This window comes from Triticum aestivum, chromosome 3B, assembly GCF_018294505.1.
Source record: "Triticum aestivum cultivar Chinese Spring chromosome 3B, IWGSC CS RefSeq v2.1, whole genome shotgun sequence".
In the NCBI taxonomy this organism is placed as follows: domain Eukaryota; kingdom Viridiplantae; phylum Streptophyta; class Magnoliopsida; order Poales; family Poaceae; genus Triticum; species Triticum aestivum.
The window spans coordinates 828,696,832-828,717,136 of NC_057801.1; the positions used below are offsets into that span (position 1 = coordinate 828,696,832).

General features: G+C 43.4%; 2 protein-coding genes across 2 annotated transcripts; both read right to left on the minus strand.

Annotated features, from left to right (window-relative positions):
- Window positions 1-241: 241 nt before the first annotated feature.
- LOC123072718 (KH domain-containing protein At4g18375) lies at window positions 242-7,903 on the minus strand. The gene is made up of 8 exons (XM_044496330.1): window positions 7,613-7,903; window positions 5,542-6,133; window positions 4,274-4,783; window positions 3,945-4,184; window positions 3,583-3,867; window positions 3,417-3,472; window positions 3,196-3,286; window positions 242-2,555 (listed from the first exon to the last, which is right to left on the minus strand). Exons 2-8 carry the CDS (start codon window positions 6,121-6,123, stop codon window positions 2,424-2,426), a joined length of 1,896 nt encoding a protein of 631 aa, XP_044352265.1. The 5' UTR covers window positions 6,124-6,133; window positions 7,613-7,903; the 3' UTR covers window positions 242-2,423.
- Window positions 7,904-10,245: 2,342 nt separating this feature from the next.
- Window positions 10,246-13,644, minus strand: LOC123066899 (uncharacterized). Its single transcript, XM_044489882.1, has 10 exons — window positions 12,984-13,644; window positions 12,718-12,894; window positions 11,726-11,833; window positions 11,597-11,632; window positions 11,405-11,500; window positions 11,228-11,317; window positions 11,009-11,122; window positions 10,867-10,899; window positions 10,714-10,764; window positions 10,246-10,628 (listed from the first exon to the last, which is right to left on the minus strand). Exons 1-10 carry the CDS (start codon window positions 13,134-13,136, stop codon window positions 10,533-10,535), a joined length of 954 nt encoding a protein of 317 aa, XP_044345817.1. The 5' UTR covers window positions 13,137-13,644; the 3' UTR covers window positions 10,246-10,532.
- Window positions 13,645-20,305: the final 6,661 nt, after the last annotated feature.

A 20,305-nucleotide genomic window follows, 5' to 3' on the forward strand; every position in this document is an offset into this window, starting at 1 on the left:
TCCCTCCGTTCGGAATTACTTGTCTCGGAAATGGATGTATCTAGAACTAAAATACATCTAGATACATCAATTTCTGCGGCAAGTAATTCCGAACGGAGGGAGTACCTACTAGAATGATGTACTCAGAATATATACATATCAGTCAGCCAATTGCACTTCTTTTGTCACACTGTAATGTGGATGTGAAGCTATATTCTGTTATGACAAACATCATATCAACCGTTGCTTACAAAGTTACAAATATAATGAACAAGATGCATATCAGAATCAACAATGTCACATTACACAAACAACGGTCGAACCACGAATTCAGTGGAAGGAGTGCCACTCAAGATGGCACGCCACACACAACAAACAAGAACAGAGAAACAAATCATGAGCTGATTGCCACAAAATTTCGGCATCCCATGTTCAACATTTACAAGAGGCAGAACTCACCCCTACTAATTGCACCGCGTTAACAGTAGCCTCAAGTTATCTTGACTTCCCATGACTATACCCACCTACTATTTACAAAAGTTGCCATGACTACCTATCTACCTACTATTTACAAAAGTTGCCATGCCTACCTATCTACCTACTATTCACAGTTTTTCCATGTCAAAGAAACATTGGTCATATCTAAGAATGTGCATGGCTAAGGAATGAATGACAGCAGACGTTGAGATGATGAATGGGAAGAGGAATCGGGTACTGATCCTATTTCTAGATTATAGGTAATTCTAGGGCCATTGCTAAGATACATATATATATACTACTTCAAAAGGACAACAAGAATTTCACTTGGTAATGATGAATGAAACAGATTTCTTAAAATTGAAGTACTGGAGTACTCCTAAGATATCCAAGGATGGTATTGCCACCATGCAAACACTGGGTAAAAAGCATGTGCTGCTGTTCTGATTGAATACTATCAATCATGGCGAGTGGCAAAAGAGTATAACAAGGATAATGTTGAAGTTTATCATAGAAGGACAACAAGAATTTTAGTTGGTAACGACGAAACAGATTTCAAAAGATTGCTCAACATTCAAGTATTACTCATCCTTAGGTATCTAAGGATGATATCGCCACCATGCGCAACACTGAAAAAAAACGTGTGCTGCATGTTCTGATTAAAGGCAAGCTGGCAAAGGAGTATAAGGGGCTCTCCCCGTACTGGCAAAGGCGAGAATCAGCTATCAGAGCTGACATACAGAACAAACAAGAACAGAGCAATCATCATCTGAATGCCAAAAAATCTCAGCATTCCTGTTCTCTATTTACGAATTCGCCTAATGGCAGCTTGTGAGCAGTAGAGTAGCCACAGGATAACAAGCGATACCTCAAGCAGTTGGAACTCATAAGAAGAAATTATTTATAGAGTGGACATGAGTACCCACCCTACCTAGTATTCACAGTTGGTGTCCAAGAGATGTAACCAATCTAGGAACATACATGGCCAAGGAATGACGGTGATGAATGGGAAGAGGAGTCATCTACACAACCTACTTCTAGATTATACATAATTTTCAGGCCATTACTCAACCAACACCTATTTGACAATAGCAAGAATTGTACTCAGTATTGATTGATGAAGCAGATTTCAACATTACCGACCTAGTTGATGCCAAAGAAACATAATCATATCTAAGAACATATCCACCTAAGGAATGACCGAAGAAGTTGAGATGATGATTGGGAAGTGGAGTCAAGTAAGAACCTATTTTAAATTAGTATACACAATGTTAGAGTATTTGGAAAGAACAGGAAGAATTTTACTTAGTCACGATGAAACAGATTTCTTAAAATTTTGATTAGTCCTTAGATATCTAAGGACGATGTAGCAGCCACCATGCAGAACACTGAAAAAACATGTACCGCATGTTCTGACTGAAGACTATCAATCATGGTAAGCGGCAAGAGAGTACAAGAAAGATGATGTTCAAGTCTACCATGAAAAAGGACGAGGAGAATTCTACATGGTAATGGTGTAACAGATTTCTTAAAAAACAAAGTGTTAGAATACTCCTTGGATGTCTAAGCAAGGTATTGCCACCATGCACAACACTGGAAAAATATGTGCTGCATGTTCTGTTTGAAGTGGCAAAAGAGTGTTAAGGGGTCCTCCCATACTGGCAAGCGAATAAATCAGCTATCAGCACTGACAGCACAAAGAATTGGTTATGAATAAGCAGAGATTGAAGCAATCATCGAGATTAGACGGGAATATCTGAACATGCGATAACACGAACAAGTCCACACAAGTAAGCCATGGTTGAGAATCTGAGGAAGATAGAGAGATAAGCATGTGGTCTATTGGAGAATTGAAGGGATGGAGAAGACTGTTTTTGATCTAAGGACATTATGGGATGGCAAGAGTCCGATAGAGCTGACTGAACTGCCCACATATATCCTTTCAAACTACAGCGGGAAGAACGTCCTTAAGTAGACATTATGAAAGCTTTGATCAAATTCTCTGCCGACTGCCTCTGCTCAGGGGTGCCAAATATGTGAGCAACATGCTCATGACGAGACGATTTTGATTCAATAATTTCAATGTCAGCTCCAGAAATCTGCAGTTATAATCAATGATTGCACGTCAATTGCGAAGTAGTACCGTGAGGGAAAGGTGAAAAGAACCCCCAGTGGGTAGTGAAATAGAATGTGAAACCATGCTTTAAGTAAAATTAACCTACCTACCAAGTAATCCTAAAAATAGACCATTCAACATGTCAGATTATAAGTTTATAACTGATCATGCTTTCCATATGTTCATGCGTGTCAATCCTGTGCAAATGTTGCCTGAAAGCAATCCACTCTAGGTGTTGTACACACACCATTATGTTCTACATTTCATCTTTAGTCATGGATAAAATTACCCTCTTTTACGAAATAAAACAATAAAAGAATCAAATGATCTAATATACTGGAAAACAACCTATTCTTTTAGGTACTGGTATACTAATGGACTCCCTCCGTCCCAAAATAAGTGTCTCAAATTGAAACACTTATTTTGGGACAGAGGGAGTAGCAGACAGCAAGTAGCACCCGATATGAACTGGAGTGAGGGCAGTCCTTCAGGCAGTCACCTGTAAAAGTTTTTTGCTATCTACCTGGGCCTCTTTTCCACACCTTTACTAGATGCTGAACTCACATCAAAGCTATATCTTAATTAAAAGCGCAAGCACCAGTAAAATGAAATAGTAAACTGACCTTTCTAATATTGTCCAAGTTGGTACCATGCTTCCCCATTACTTTTGAAAGGCCACTAGAAGGAATAAACATTTCCATATCCGGGACGCGTCTGATCAGTGGTAATCAGCAAAATGAAATACAATCGTAAGGATTAGAATAAAGACCCAAGTAATGGCTATTTCCTGAAAAAATGGAGCACGGCTTAGGAAGGGTTTATGGTGAGTTCAGTTGCAACCTACCTTCCATATGGCTTTGAAGTGTACGAGGAGCGTACTCCAAACCCATCATCTACAGCCTGATGGAGGATATCACCGGTTAAGTTTATCTCACAAACTTATAGGCACGTCTCATTATGAAGATCAATAGAGAAACAAAGAAAATTGACGTTGAAGCAAAACATCTTACCTGCCTGGGGCTGTATCCATGATACAAGCTGCTACGAGGAAATACATCCGAACCACGCTCAACTTCACTCCTTTGATCATAGCGCAATGGAGTGATTTGTTGACTGTACGGTAATAACGCTGGCATCGGAAAGCTGCTTGAATACACTGGTTCAGTGGTGGCAACAGTTAGCTTCTCATCCTTGCCAGAATTTTGCCTCCCCACGCTGTCCTTCAGAACATCTTCCCGGAGTCTTAGAACGATCTGAACAAGAGCATCACGCAGTCTGTCCACTTCCCCAGACACCTACATGCAATAAAACTCATAAAGACATCTAGATAGATCCACGGAGACTATCTCAAACAATAACACAAGGGGCAAACCTCAACGAGCTCATCACTGGAAGATGCCCTCCGAGGCTTAGTGCCCTTTGATATGTAGATAATTGCCTTCGACTTAGTCCGCATGTCATTAATGATTGAACCACCCTTGCCGATAAGACAGCCAATCACATTAGCCGGAACAAGAAGGCGAAGATGCATTCTATCTTCAGTTTCATCATTGATCTTCGCTTGAAGCAGAAGAACAGCTTCCACTGCTGCAGACTTTACATCATCGGTCGCCTGAAACAGAAGGTGTCACCTCAAATAAAAAGCATATTACAGGGTATAAACGACAAAGCGCAGCTAGCCAGCTGGAAATGTGGTCTAACCTCAGTGGATGCTATGGTGATTATACTTTCCTCCTTGTCATTCTTTGCATCATCAACATCTACCCTTGCACCACTCTCTTTCCTTATACTCTTTATGGTCACCCCACCTTTACCAATAACCAACCCAATCTTGTCAGCAGGGCATGCAACACGCAGCAATAGTTCTCCTGAACATTTTGGGGTGTTATAAGTAGGAATAGCTGGAACCATAGAATGATAAATGGGCAATCCGCCATGAGCATCAGTGGGTACAGTAAATTCAGGAACATGAGAACCATGACTTGGTGCCCCTAAGATAGACAGACTTGGATGTCCAGATGTCATAGAAGCATCTGACACTGAGTATAAGCTACTAGCCGGATAAACTGGAAGCTCTGAAGGAAGTATAATGGTTGGAGGAAGTTCATCAATAGATGTTTCGAGAGAAATGTTCTCTTTTGATGGACATTTGTAGATAATTGTTGATACTGCAAACAATGCCTTCTTGACAGCTCTAGCATCCCCAGTTATCTGTTAAAAATAATAGTAGTAATTAATAATTAGCAGAATACCGAAGAAGAATGGACATTGAAGAACATATCAGAACAAAAATATTGGAATTGTTCGGCAGTGTAAGTGAGCACCACACAAAAAGAAAACAAAACAGAATTATCAATTGTCTTAATCTGGGAAAATAAATTATTAATATGCATTAATTTCCAATCTTCAGCAATAGTGGGAAAACAAAATATTAATATGCATTATTCCATCCTTGAACAATCGTTTCCTCAAACGTTTTTTTTTACCCGCACACTGTAGAACAATCGTTCTACGGTAAATTTCCTCAAACATCAATCTTCATCAACTTGACGAAGTTTATACCCAACTTGTTTAGGACTGAAAGGCCTTGTTGTTGTTGTTGCTGTTGTTATAGAGAAAACTAATTATATCTACAATACGAAATACATGCCATATGAAAATATATTTCATGATAAATAAAATGGCATTGATTTGGTATTCAATCAATAAACTCAGTCAAAGTTAACAAAGGTTGATTTTGAAAAAAAAAACAATACAAAGTATACTTAGGGGCGGAGGGAGTATCAAACAACATGCTGATTTCTTTACCATGATAGAGAGATGACAATGATATATGCATACATTTTAAGACAAAAACATGTACTGGGAACTAAAGAATTGCTGCTTGATAGACTGAACCTATTCACTAATGGTTAATCTCACGTTATCTTGGCACAGCTCACCAAACTATTATATGGAGGAAAATATACCTGAACGAAATTATCAAAACTCATAGCACATGAGTGTGTAACATCGCTTGGATCTTTTGGTTTAACTTTAATGAATGATTTTGAAACTGAGCGAAGCCTCTTGATGACAGAACCAGATTTTCCAATAACACTTGCAGCTTGACTAGCCGGTACAAGAATGTTGGCTTCTTCATCATCAGAGTCACTATTGACTGCCAGAGCATCAACGATTGCATCATGCACCTTGAGTAATGCATTTTGTGCTGCGCAAACAGGCTCCCTGTCATCATCATCAGCATCTATGTCGCTATGCTTGAGGTCTCTATGCTTGACATAACAATATACCAAAATAACCCTTTTGTCAGCACCAGGGTAAGGGTCGACAACCTTGACTTTGGCATTCGTCTGTTGCCGGATGGAATTTATCACCTTGCCACCCTTGCCAATTACACTACCAATCACTTTGTCTGGACAAAGTATCCGGTAAACAACCAATTCATCCGTACTGGAGGTTTCCTGGGTGTGGGCCGGCCTCCGCTTTTGGTCCCTGTCTTCTCTGTCATGATCCCTGTGTTGGCTGGTACGCTTACCGGCATGGCTCATGGTTTACTCACTAGACAAGAATATGCACAAACAGATTAATGACAGGCACTACAAAGGTGAATAGATACATATCAGCTATACATATAAGATAAGCATTCATGGTATAGCATCAACGCATTCATCGGACATGATAGCGCAGAATGATAAGAATCAAACAAATGGGTCATGTATCACTGCGATGCATGTGCTAGAAAGATGTGGCCATGATTCCGGTGAATCAGTTACTCAACCGGCATTCACAAAGAAAAAACCAACAGCAAGCTTATCCATAAGAACTCAACAAGTAACCGTTGTCGATTATTCATGTAATCACAACAAATATTAATCAGCGCTTGCAAATAAAAAGGAAATACCTAATAAGTAGTAATAAGTCGACCATGACAGCTACACCAAAAGCACAACCAGTATAAAATATCAAAACGAAGGGAGAATGTACATTAATTACGCACGAGTTAAAAAGGTAAGACATGCATGGGTTGTTTGGATACGTGGAATATGTAGAATTCATTCTCTACAAACCAGGAAAAGAGTAAAATCACGTTTGGCAATTCTAACAAACTCCTGGATATATAGAACTTGATCTCGTAAACCTGGAATTTCAGGCTTGTGGAAAAACGACTATTGCTCGTTTTTCTAAAAACAGAAATCACATATACGTACTTATCATCTTATCCTAACAAGAACACGTCCAATCATGGTGCTGGTGCATCAGTCAAAGAGAAGCCGTCGTGCCCCCATCTGCGCGGCGGCCGCTGTGGTCATCAGCGCCACCGAGTCCAGCTCCTTGAGCGTCTGCTCCGGCAGAGCAAGCTCCAGCTCCGTTCCATGTTCTAGTACTGGCGCAGCTCACGACGGCGCCCCGCACCCACGCTGTCGTCAAGCAGCCGCACCGCGAGCCCCGCATGATCGAGCACGCACTCGTGGGAGGCCATGGGAAGTGGGGATGCCACCCAAAGCACATGTCCAGGCACGCCCATGCAGCTAGATGCCACGGCGATGAACCTCGCACGATCTGCACCCACTGGCGGCAACGAGGGTGCGAACCAAGGCCAGCGGTCGACGGGCGAAGCACCAAGAGAAACACGAATAAAACGGAGCGCACAGAGAGGCCGATGCGGTGCGCCGACGGGTCGCGCGCGGGGCAGAAACTAGAATGTTAAATGACCCATGAACCGGCATCGAACCCATGTCTAGAAACTAGATCCAATGACCGAACGTGACAGGACCAGCAGCAGGCGACAAGGAACTGAATTCCAGGATCCAAGTAGGCGAAACAGGACAGCATTTCCCCTACAGGCATCATCATCATCTCAAACACCTATCAATCAAGCAAAATCCTTTCCCACGTACTGGAGCAAGCATGGTTATATTTCTCGCAACAATATCAAACCTACAGCAAGTACTCATATCCAGTGCAAAAATCAGGAAAGGAGGGGAAAAAATGAACAAGCAGAGGATGCAAGAGGAAGGAGGGGGGATTGGGGGCAACCTGAGTGTGGACCGAGCCGCGGCGTTGCTGGGCTGGTCGAGGGAGGGAGGCGCTGCTGGGCTCCTGTGTCGAAATTTGGCCTTTGACTTCCCCGACTCGCTGCCGGGGGAGGGAGGTGCTGGTCGGCGGAAGGAGAGGTGCCGGGACGGCGTCGCGGTGGCGGCGGTTGACGGGTGGGGGTCGAGGAGGAGGGCGACGGCCGACGGCGGCGCTATGGATCTCGACGGCGGAGTAAACCCTAGCGGAGTCGCTCCTCGCTGGGACGGACGGACGGACGGGCTGAAGGCTGAAGCCGGCCGTGCTTTTCCCTTTTTCTTTTCTTGCGGTGGCGCAAGGGCGGGTGGACCGGCCTAGGCCCAAGGCCCACGAGCAATGCTCTGGTGTGGTAAAAAAAAACAGTGCGTGCGACGGTGATTCTAAAAAAGAAAAAAAAGTAAAAGTTTGTGCGATGGTTGATGCCGAATGTGTGGAGGCGATGGCTTGCCGTGAAAGTTTGTGTCTCATGCAAGATAGACACGTGGGTGCCGCTGAACTGATCGCTTCAGGCGTCGTCAGGAGTATACCTGGCCAAACGGGCCGGCCCGGCCCATCGTAATCGTGTCTGGCCCGGCACGGCCCGCCAGGGCACGATTACTATACGGGCCGTGCCGTGCCGGCCCGCGTGCTGCGCCCCCTGGCCCAGGCACGGCCCAGTTAGTAAACGGGCCGGCACGTTGGCCCGTTTAGCCCGGTGGGCTACATATTTTCAGCCTGTTATTTGCCGCATTGAGCGTTTTTTAGCCTATTTTTATATATTGGGCCATATATAGATGTATAAAAAATAAAAAAACGTAATCGGGCCGTGCCGTGCCGGCCCGCGTGCCCAGCCTCCAGGCCCAGGCACGGCCCAGGGCGTGCCGCGTGCCGGGCCCGGCCCATTTAGACCGTGTCGTGCCTGGCCCAGGGCGGACCGTGCCGCGCGTGCTCACGGGCCGGCCCGAAAAGAACGGCCCATTTGGCCAGCTATAGTCAGGAGCACCAATGAAGAGTAAAGCGATCTCCCAGTGTCGCGAGATTGAATCATCTTCTCTGCAACTAGAGAGCCCTCCTTTTTGCGGGTCACTAGAGAGCCCATCTCGATCACTGCCGATAGGTCCTTACACGTTAAGGCTAAAGATAGACCTTCCATGCACGCTCCAAGTTCTGCTTACAGAGCTTCCCGACAAGAAAAGGTTGTCTGCACAAGGAGAAGAAAAATGATCCATGTTCATCATGCAGGACCATACCCAAACCAGCTTTACCATCCAGAGAGCCATCGCAGTTCATTTTCACCCAACCCATGATAGGCAAACTCCGACTCAAAGGTGTATGCCCTGGTGGAAGGATGAGCATAAGCTACAACAGATTTGCCTTTACATGGTCAGCAAACGACTCATGCTTGATGCCTAGGAGCAAATCCAAAATACCGCGCATAAGAATCTTTTCGACACATCAACCGGCGGCGGTGTTTTATCATGAGCAATCTCGTTCCAAAACACAGGATCAAGAATGTGCTGGGACCACTCTTTGCCTCAAGGCTTAATATTTTCAAGCACAAGAAATGACACACATCAGACATGGCTCTCAACTATTCGAAAGCTCTTGGGCAAATATAGAAAGGATGAAAATTTAGCTAGAAAATTCTTTAGGGCTTGGTCCAGGCCGCCATGTTTGGCTTTTGGAGCCCCGGGCTTATGTAAACTCCGTCATTCCAGTATAAGAAAGCTCAGGTGCTTTCCCTAGAAAACCGTGTCTGCTTCCAATGAGCAATTGTACACTCTGTGGAGTAGGAGATTCATATGGCGTCATTCTTTGGTTAGTTGTACAATGCTGAGGTGTGCGGTTACTCTCTCCGGGTTTTCTCACCTAAGTTCAACACATGAACTTCTATAGGTTGAAAAATTCTCAAAGTTCACTCTACAGTTGGGAAAATTCTGAAAGTTCAATTTTATTTTATTTTTTAAACTTACCAAAACTTACAATTTCTGAATGCTTGCATTTCCAAAGTTCAAACACAGTTATTTCAAAGTTTTGAATCCCAAAAGTTGGGTCGTGATTTTTCTGAAAGTTTTACACATAATTTTCTAAAGGTGCCAAAAAGGCAGAGCAGTCAAATGTTTCGACTTTCTGTGGATGGGAAGTTCACACCTGCTGGTAATTGCCCTCGCGAGACTAACCCCCCTCTCTTAATAATGCATAAGTCTGGTCGGATTATCGGTGACTGGAATAGTGTTCTGCTACTGTGTTGAGCTACTTGGCATATCTGTCCTTTCTAGACTGCAAATAATCAAATTTCTCAGAAAATTAACTTTTATGTACTAGCATCGAAAAATAAGAAATTTTCAGAACTAAAACTGTCTTTTCTTCAGAATAGCGTTTATAAATGTTCTAGCTGCTGAAAGACGGCAGTATCTTAATTAGCAACAAAAGCCAGTAACCTATTTCTAACAAACCGCATGCGACAGTTCCTTACAAACCAAATCAAATGTATTTATCGGGCCAGAAGTAGGGACACGGTTTAAGTTGGGTAAAAATTAATATGATCAGTTTGCTCCAAGGATACGTAGGGTCAATTTTTTTGGCAGCTTAAAAAATAAGCTGGCTCCTCCCCAACTTTTCACACAAGCCGCCTCCCTCATTCATTGGGGCTTCTGAACTAGTTATGCCATTATTAATCTAGAAGTCTCAACAAAATTTGGGAGCGGCTTATTTTTTATGTTGGGGACAGGTAGCTTATTTTTTAAGCCACGAAAAAGATCTGGCCCATAATCAAATCACATGCACATACATTCAAGTGTGTAGGCGTTTAACCATACGTGGAGTAGCTAACCTTGCGATATTATAGTTTTGTTTCTGGATGTGATCCCAAAAGACGACACTACGCATGCCAGCAACACACACACTAGGCTTGTATCTTGGCCTTGGGAATCAATCCTATGACTTCTGCAATCTTGAGCTTCTTCGTGGCGTACTGCACATACCTCCTTGGCAGATCACACTGAAATTGGAAAGAATGAGCTATTACGTACAGAACCCGCAAGAGGAAACAATATTGCCTATCAATATTTATACAACATATATACCTTGAAACTAACTTCCTGTGAAATTAACATACGCGCTATCCACTCTGGAACCTATAATTTAAACATACACATGAAGGAGAGACATCAGATGTGAGGATATGGTCTACATAATGGATTACAATGTATGCAAGACCACACCACGGGTGTACTTACTTCCTTGCTGATGCCCTCCGTGCACCGTCGAAACTACAAGGAGAGGTGATCAAAGAAATTTGCATCGTAAGAGATAAACTAATTAACCAATTATGAAACAGCAAATAGAAAGTCTGTGAATGGAGAAGAAAAAAAAACTTACGTCTTCCTCCAATCCCAACGAGACAGGGTGACTCAGCTCGTGCTCCAAATCACGTTTGCGTAATGGAAACGGGTTCTCCTCATACACCTGCTTCATAGCATCTCTGAAAGACATCTATACGTTGTCCAACGAAGAAGAAAACAACATCAAGGTTAAAAGGCACTAACAGATCCAACCAATAAAATGACATTGTTATTAGTTATGATGTACAATGCTGACCTTATCACGCCCATTGACCAGCTTCCAAATCTCAAAAAACACAGAGTCAAGATCTTTCACGAACGCGAGATATCTGCTCGTTGTATACTCCTTAATTTAATCAAAAGACCACAATTGTCAAACACAACCATAACCAGAGCTTGCAATCTAAATAAGCAAGGGACAGATGAACAGTACCTGGAAACCATAATGTGCTAGGCTCAGAGGAATGTTTTCGAACCTAGTAGCAATCCTAACTGCTTGGCGCCAAGCTTTTCCACGCAACTCAGACCACTAAATAGTAGGACAGACAAGTTATTGTGATGCTACTATGCGCATATAAAGATTAGTTGTCATTACATTGTTTTGAGAGGTCGTATAGGTGTGTACCTCCATATAGCCTTTAAGCGCATGCTCTTCAATCCACTGTCAAGACCAAATGGTAGTTAGTCCCAAAAACAAAGCAAAATACTGAGCAGAGTTTTAAACTTGAGCAGCCGATAGTTACACCATGCATACCTTAAGATCCTTCACAATCGTTTCCCAGTACAGCAGATAATCTCTATCAGTTTCAGGGGTGCTATAAAACTCTCGGTATTCACTCCAACTTTCATACTCAACGCCCCCCTGCACCAAGAAAAGAAGGGAAGCAACATATTACTGCTGCCTTGAGAATAACATGCAGTGGACATAAGGGCGTGGAATGATGCTCTTAGGATTGTGTGTGCAGCTATTACTGATTCAAGTAGTTGCACACCTCAAGAAATTTTGAGAAATTGCGCACCCGAGGAAATTCCAAAAAAAAACATGGTACTAGAACATGTCAAAAAATATGGGCACTCGGGAAATCAGGCAAAAAACCTGATTACAAATACAAAAGAAGGGATGGCACGCGTATTTTGGGAGCATGGACCTCTTGGTTTCTTTTTAAAGAAAAGAAACAAGCTTGCTCCTTGCAAAAAATGCATCAGTATATGGAATGTTTTTAATTGATGAAAAGCCGTGCACCAACAACTCTCGGGGAAGAAGGTATTCTTTTTGTACGGTGCACACATTCTGAGATCTTACACGGTTTATCAGAATCACACATATTTTAAACTGTGCTTAATCTCGGAAGGAAGGGACATCCATAGCTTTATTTTTGCATTTCGCCAAGAACCTCAGGCCCCTAACAGTAAGTGATATCCTAAAGAGTGATCAGACTAGCCAAGATGCATCCAGTGGTAGGCAGTTTCAGAAAATGGGTGGTCCTGATGATTTGAGGGTGAAACAACAACCAGACACTTTGACTATTGGCGCCCCGGAAAAAACAAGATAGAGAGAATCTCTGGGGGTTACTAGCTCGCATAAAGCCATGCTAAAAAGAATTAAGGAAATGCATTGATATTGCCTCAAGTGTTCATATATACTTCCAAAGGACAGATTAAACAAGTAATTGCTGCCACCCATTCAAAGGTAAAGAGAAGAAGAAATGTAGATGCATTACTGAGCTGAAAGTAATGGATACTCACTTCATTACAAGGGACTAGCCGCTGATAGTCGCTCAAGGTCGCGGGTGATGAGGTGCCCAAGTCAAACCACCAGCCCAAGGCTTCATCTTCCAGGTAAAGACGGTGGTTGTCCAAGGGAAGGTCTGGAGGGTACTGGGAGTCGAATGCAGCATCGTCGATAGGCACTCCTTTGAGCAACTACGTACACAGAAGGACAGATGAGTAAGGTATATACTATATGACAGGCATGCAGGAGGAGCATTAGATTGAAAATGAGAGAGACTAACCATGCAAGCTTTGAGGCGGTATCGTGCGTACTTGTGACTGATCCTGTTCGCCTCCTCTTCATCCAATCTATCATCGGTGTCAACTTCATCTACTATGTGAGACCTGAGCCGTGCATCGTCTGCCTGGAATTCCTCCTCGGGGATATCATCCATCAGTGAGGAGGACGAATCAGTTCTCCTGAACCTCCATCTCGTCCATGGACATCATCTGGTCGGCTCAAGAACTTGTGGACTTGGTACTGTACCAGAGCAGCCCGCAGCTCGTCATCATAGAAATAAGGACGAACGAGGGCTTCGAAAGTTTCAGCAGAAGGGAGATCTGGGCCTTCCTCGTCGGCGTAGGCTGGTAGAGGCAGCACGGCGATTCGCGAGGCGAGCATCTCATCGTACCTGGACTCGTACTCGCGAGCCGGCCCGGTGGCTGACGGCTCGTCGAGGGATTCCGGCAACGGTGCGCCGGAAGTCGTGCTGCTGCTGCTGCTGCTCCCATCCGATTCGACAAGGGATCCAGACAACGATGCGCCATCTTCACCACGGCGCCGGCGGGAGGATCCTTCGCGAGGAGACCTCCTACGGCGGGGGCGCTTCTTCTGCGGCATCGGCACCAGATCGGCGGTCACACGGGGTGGGATTGTGGTGACGGCGAGGGCCCCATTGAAAGCAGGCCCGTTCGGTCCCGAGATTTCTTTTTTTTTTGTTATAAGAAGGCAGTCCCTTTTGGTTATGTTTTTTGCTTTTCTCATCACAGCGTACTAAGCCTACTCCTTCTGATTCAATCATAATTCCTTATGATAGGAATTATATGTGAGAATTTGAGGAAAAACTCTATTTCGTTGTTGGTTCGTGGGAATTGACAAGGAACTAGACAAGAGAAGTTAACGTAAGTTATGATCAAGGGTTAAGATTGACTCACTAAAATAGATCCCTTCCAAATCGAGTTGGAGTCTCAAGTACATTACTATTTCCTTATTATGGATTCTCAGTCCCCCTATAGACCAAACAATAGATTTGAAATTTCATACCCCTTCAATTTCCATTCCCTAGCTCTAATTACCCCCATTGTTTTAGCTTTAGCTCTAATTTCCATTCCCTAGCTCTAATTTCCACATCAGTTTTAGCTTTAGCGGCCACTTTGTGTGGATGCAAGATTTCTCCATTGTTTCTAGCATCATTTTCGGCTTCCCATATATGCCAAATAGTTAACCATGGCTGTAGCTTCATTGGGTGAAGCTCGATGAAGGAAATCGAGGACCCACTGCTTATTGTTGACTAGCTCCTTTCTGTGCAAATGGAACCCGTAATCATGCTTCACTTCGCAAACTTGACGCGCGGACTCGTAGAGGTGGAACAAGCTAGGGCAGGCGTACTCCTTTTCCTAGGTTTGGTTTGCCTGCAATCGATTATGCGCTTTGGTTCCATTTACCGCCAAACATATTGCAGTTCTTTAGGGTTTTGTTGATGGAAAACCATGTGTGGGGTTCTAGTTCAAAAGTGTGTGAGGACAAGCTAATCTCGAGGGGATGATGAACCATCTTGGACAATTTAAAACTATTAGCAAACATCCATAAATACTAAGAATTCATTAAGGTAAAGTCAACCATAACATTAAGACCTATGAGTCCTCCATATCTGACATGATTTGTATGATATACATACTCGGGTATGGTAATACGAGTCACTCCGGCCACCCTATGCATATTCATTGCAACACATTGCTAACCCTTCAATTGTGATATAACATAAACACACACTCATACATAAGCATAAGAGGATAACACCATATCATAACGCACAATTCACATCTTATGTACTTCAATAGTTTGATCCCCACTACTTCGAATACCTTAACATGCACACATGCATCACACCAAAGGCCCACCACAACATGCATGGAAGGAAGTTTTGCATTATTAGTTGATCCCCACTATTTTTTATCTCAACATGCACACTCCCACCTCACTACACATGAGACCTCAACATCCATGAGATTCTTTATTATCATTATGCTACTTGTATTAGTAATAATGACAACACAATATATCGTTGGATAATAATTTGTTGTATGAACCACCATGTTTAATTATGGGATACAAAAGTTTGTGGATGGGTGAACCCTTGCATAGTGGAAGGATCTGGTCATGGAGATAATGGTGAAGTCAATGGAGATGATGGCGGTGAAGATGGTTCCCCCGGCGACACTGCGACACTATCTAAAGAGAGGGGGAAGGACCCACTCCTTCTTCTTCCTTCGCCTCCCTCCTAGATGGGAGGAAATTTTCCCGTCTGGTCATTAGTATTTATGAACACCGAAGGTCGAGAGACACCTTCGGGATTGAATCTAACCCCCTCCGACAGAGTGCTAGATCAGGGTTTTTTCTTCTCTGCCTTGGAATCTCCTGAGGCGGCGGCATAAACATTTCATAAAATGCAGGACTATGGTCTTCATGTATATATAGATCCATGGGCGTCGAGAGGCGGCGGAAAGGAGTCATATGGGCCCACGTGGGTGGCTCACGAGGCCTAGGCTCAGGTCACAGGGGGTCCATGGGCCTCCCCTCTGGTAGGTCTTTGCCCCTAGTGCCTCCTGGTAATGTCCAACAACAACGTATTTTATTTTTATTTTTTGGTCCCTGGAAATATCATTTTTTATTAAATCCAAAAACACTAAAAAACAACTAGCAGTTCCCACTAGATTAATATTTTAGTCCAATAAATTTAAAAATATGTATGGAAACTATGTAAAAGTGGTATGCATATAGCATGAACAAAAAAAAATATCGATACGTCAGAGATGTATCACAGAGCCTTAAAAGAACATGTGCAGAAGTATCGAACAACACACCTGGTAGTGTCAAACACATTCTGAATTTAAATGGGTAAGTGGGAAAAGCACTTCCCCCAAATGAAGATGCCTCAATGTAGGAGTACTTGAGCAACACGTCACTCGGAGCTATGTTTCATATGCTTTCTTGTAAGGCATTTGAAGACTCGGTGGACACGGCGGATGTGACATTTAGATATATTAAAATTGAGCACCCTCCCAGCCCTTTCAGGTCATTAGCATTTCTAGCCGTTAGATCGCCACTTTTAGTCGTTTTCGGCCGTCGGATCGCTGTTAGTGGCACCTAAATCTCGTACGCACGCGCTAACTCGCGCGTCAGGCCGCGCTGGGCTTTTTGGGCCGCTGCTCCGGTGGCTTTTTTCGCCGTCTCACGTTCAATTGGGCCTACTGGCCTATTGGGCCTGGCCTTCTCTACCGTCCATCACAGCGCGCATAGGGTGAAACGCTACACACGAGCCCTAAACCACGTTCGCAACCTGCTCTGTTCCAACTGCGCCGCCTGACTTCTTCCCCCTCCATCCCGTCCTGACATTGGCCTCAGAGTGCATTGGCGGCTGGCGCGCCGACGCGAGCGGCGCGGCCGGATGGGGCACGAACCCTAGCGGCGCGGTCGGATGAGTAACGGACCCTAGCGGCGCGGCCGGATGGGGCACGGGCGCCAGCGGCGGAGCCGGTTGGGGTGCGGCGGCCAACATGCATCAGATTCAATCGCGAACGATGATTAATCGGGCCATTAATGCCAATCGATGCTCCGGGAAGGTCAGTTTCATCGCTATTCATGCCAATTGATTGATTGCGAGGTTAATCCTGTAATTGAGAGGTTAATCGTATCTCTGTATATTCACCCCAGCCTATAAAATCCCAAACTTGCAGCTCGTCCTTTCCTACTCTGCTCATTTTCGCAAACCACAGTCCAAAAGCAAAGTGATGGGTGTTGCTTAGGTTCCAGCTCTGTTTGGTTTAAGGTGTTGTGCTTGTTCCAATTCTCAGTTATTGTCTGGATATATATGTACTGACATGTCCTCCGTCTAATTCATAGTTTCAAATGTACAGCTTCTCTCCAGGTTAGAATTCTAGCTACGTACTGCTTGGTATCTTTGGTTCTTCCAGCTGATCCAATGGCTAATGGACAGGTCAGTGCCAGTTTCCTTTTATGCCTCCTTTAATTATGCCTCATCTCACAATCTGTTCATTGTAGTACATACCTTCTATTGGTATGATGTGATTTCACTCCATGATTGTTTGAAATAATCAAAAGTACCGCCTACTTTTCCTGCAATATGTAGCAGGTTAATTAGAAAGTGAAAAATGCGGAAAAGAAAGACAAATGTCGCACAAGGCGCCGAGGGTCAAATGAAAATGTTGTGCTTCGCAGATCAAAAGAAACAAAACATACAAATGTCATACAAGGCGCTCATGCGTCGACATCACAATCACCATCTTCTGAAAATATTGTTCTTCCCAAATCAGCCCTCTCAGGCCATTAGGGGTTTTAACCGTCAAATCTGTTGTTTCAGCCTTTGCTGTCCATTGGATGTCGTTTTGGACCCGATGAGCTCTGTACGTTGACCACATAGCGATTAACTGGAGTGGGCCGCTACTCCGGGAACTATTTTGGACGTATTCTGTGAATTTGGGCCAAATGGGCTAGGTGTCGCTCCAAAGGCGTCGATCGCTGCTGCCTGGGTCGATGCGGTCCCTTGGGAAGCGCAAGCGCAGGCGTGGTTTGACGAGCAGTCTGCTCGGTCGGCATCTCAGACCGGTCCATGGACCATGGGGATGCGAGGTTGTAGGCGAAGCGGCGGTGATAAATCACAATTGAATCGGCATCTCAGACTGTTCGGTGATGAATCCGGCAATCAATCTTCAGTTTCAGGAAGCATTCATCACAATTGATGTGCGCCACTCACCGGCTGCAATTAAATGGGGGTGTGCGTTCCTTTTTCCTGCAACCTTTTCCTAGGGATCCCAATTCCCTCCAGGTTATCATCAGCTCCATCCCCATGATTTCTTCATGTGACCTTCATGTTGGATCTCGCTGGATCTCTGCTACTTACCGCAAAATACTAGGGCCGAGGGTGCAGCTGGTGTTCCTATGCACGCTACTTTCCAATATGGCTGCTGCGCTGCTCCACCAGTCACTTGAGAGGATCTGAGATGGTCATGGGCGGTGGATCCAGAGGATTTTTTTACTGGAGCACCTTGTCCTCATATTGCTGTATTGAAACCTCTCGAAAATCCTCCAACGAGGCAACGACTGGTTGTTGGTGAGCTCCGATACACATCTTCAGTTCTGATTCTTCAATCTGCATTTGGTTTGATCTGAAACATCTGCTATACTTGCTTGTTTCATGTCTTTTTTTGGGTTCTGTCTAGCTGCGATAGCTTACGGATCACATGCCAAGTCAATTCTTAACTGTACAATTTTCTTCTGATAACAGTTTATTTGCTGGAAAAGAGGTTGCTTCTGTGCTTGTAGGACATCATGTGAGATGACAAGAAATCTCAAATGAAGATAGTAATTCAGCAAGGCCAGCGAGTCTATTCTGTGGAATGTTTAGTAGCCTTGTAATTTATATGTACTGAAGGCCGGTGTCACCGTAGAAAGGGTGACCAAACTATGATCACGTTGCTGTCAGATGGTGTTTCCAAACAAGTTCAACGATGTAAGTTTAAGAGAATGCATGTGATTGTTCTGTAGATCTCAAAACAAATATTTCGATTTTAGTTTCTTATTCTCCATTGTAACTTGAATCTATGTGGTTTCATAAATAAAATCGGGGTGGAATCCCTTCTTAAAAAGACTATTAAAACTGACTTATGGGTGACGACACATATTTCTTCGAATGATATCGATTAGCATGGAAATCTGTACATGTTATGTTAGTGGTTCTCGAATTCGCGACATACCTATTAAGCAATGGAATTGACCTTCCAACTAGAAGATGTCAATAAACAAAAGGGAAACAATTAGAATAAAAGGCTCGGGACCCATACCTGTTAAGCGATGGAAACGCACCGATCATTGTATTGTATAATGATTTTCCTACTTGTGCTCTCCAATTTATTTGTTGTGTTTTTCTGTATTCGGCATTGCTACTAGCCTGCTACAACCCGGCCGGGCACATCTTCTTCCCTGTTTGTTTCCAGCCAAGTTTAGTAATTCTTTGTTTTTTCCATTAGGCTGCCTTTTCATGATATACATTACTATCAGAGTTTTACTTGATTTCCAGCAAACTATAGTAGAGGTGAGTTTTTGCAAGTTGGTTTCATTATCACTAAAGGAAGATATGAACTAGAGTTGCGAAAAGGAAACTGTGTCATTTGCATGCATGTCTCATTTACATTATAGCCTCTGTTATTCTGTATTGACATCATTGTTTGTTCTTTATTAGTTTTTAACTCAACTATCTCAACGTTCCTGGTATGTTGCCAATTGGTTCTTGGTATGCTGGATAGTGATGTCTTCGGATCAACTATTTCCGCTTCCTTCAATCAATTAAATCTGAATACTTCATATAGATAATATTACTCCACTTGACCATTCCACAACATGCAATAGCACCGAAATTTTACATGTATGGTGCAAGATATTTGCGATTTGTTTAATGGTTCTTTCCCTCTTTGCAGGAAACACAAGATCCACTTTCCAATATCACATGCCACATAGTTGTTGTTTCGGCTTTGGGTTTCCAGTTTTTTGCTAGCATAACTAGCTCTCAATTTTTTTGATGCACTGGATAAATGCTTGATGTACTACTTATGTTGACAGACAAGGAAAATACTGAAGAGCTGACATGAACAGTTTTTCTGGTACACCATTGAAGTTACTTGCCTTCGTTCATATCGTGTTTCCATGTTATCTAGATTAAGTTTGATTCCAAATGGCATGCCCAGATGTAGACATAGTTCTGCCTAGCTGAAAAGAGTTTACGCATGATCCACCGACATATCTTTTCTTGTTGCTCTTATAGAACAATAAAAGATCCACCGTGTACTTAAGGATCGATTGGTTCCTCAGCAAGTTTAGTTAACTAATGATAGATCTAAATGTAGCTTGTTCCAAGTAGTAACTTTTTTTTGAAGTATTCATAAAGTTTTAAGAATCAAAATATTGAATATTGTACCCACCTTTCAGTCCGTATGCTATGTAAACTCCTATCATTCTACTACAAAAATAGACGGGCGCAGCAACGCGCGCCTATAATGATCTAGTGTAATACAAAACCGCATACTCATGACAATTAGTATTACATCTGGGGGACCAAGATATATAAACAGTGCCAATTCTATGCCTTCTACTTTAGAGAGATTCAAGTGCAGCAGGCTTACTATTTGCTCTGGAAATCAAAAAAATTATGTACACTACTAGGGAAAATCTTATACACAGAACCTTAGCAGTAGCGCTGGATAAAATGAGGCGCTACTGCTACTTAGCAGTAGCGCGTGTCCACAGAAGGCGCTACTGCTATAGACGTAG

What these genes read in the sequence shown, in the direction of transcription:
- LOC123072718 (XM_044496330.1), bottom strand. Translation starts at nt 6,123, where the DNA reads ATGAGCCATGCCGGTAAGCGTACCAGCCAACACAGGGATCATGACAGA. An exon ending in TCACCATAGCATCCACTGAG is followed by an intron (nt 4,185 to 4,273) that starts GTTAGACCACAT and finishes CTTCTGTTTCAG; the next exon opens with GCGACCGATGATGTAAAGTC. An exon ending in ACTTCAAAGCCATATGGAAG is followed by an intron (nt 3,287 to 3,416) that starts GTAGGTTGCAAC and finishes ACCACTGATCAG; the next exon opens with ACGCGTCCCGGATATGGAAA.
- LOC123066899 (XM_044489882.1), bottom strand. Translation starts at nt 13,136, where the DNA reads ATGGATGATATCCCCGAGGAGGAATTCCAGGCAGACGATGCACGGCTC. An exon ending in TGGTCAATGGGCGTGATAAG is followed by an intron (nt 11,123 to 11,227) that starts GTCAGCATTGTA and finishes GACAACGTATAG; the next exon opens with ATGTCTTTCAGAGATGCTAT. An exon ending in CGTTGGGATTGGAGGAAGAC is followed by an intron (nt 10,900 to 11,008) that starts GTAAGTTTTTTT and finishes CTCTCCTTGTAG; the next exon opens with TTTCGACGGTGCACGGAGGG.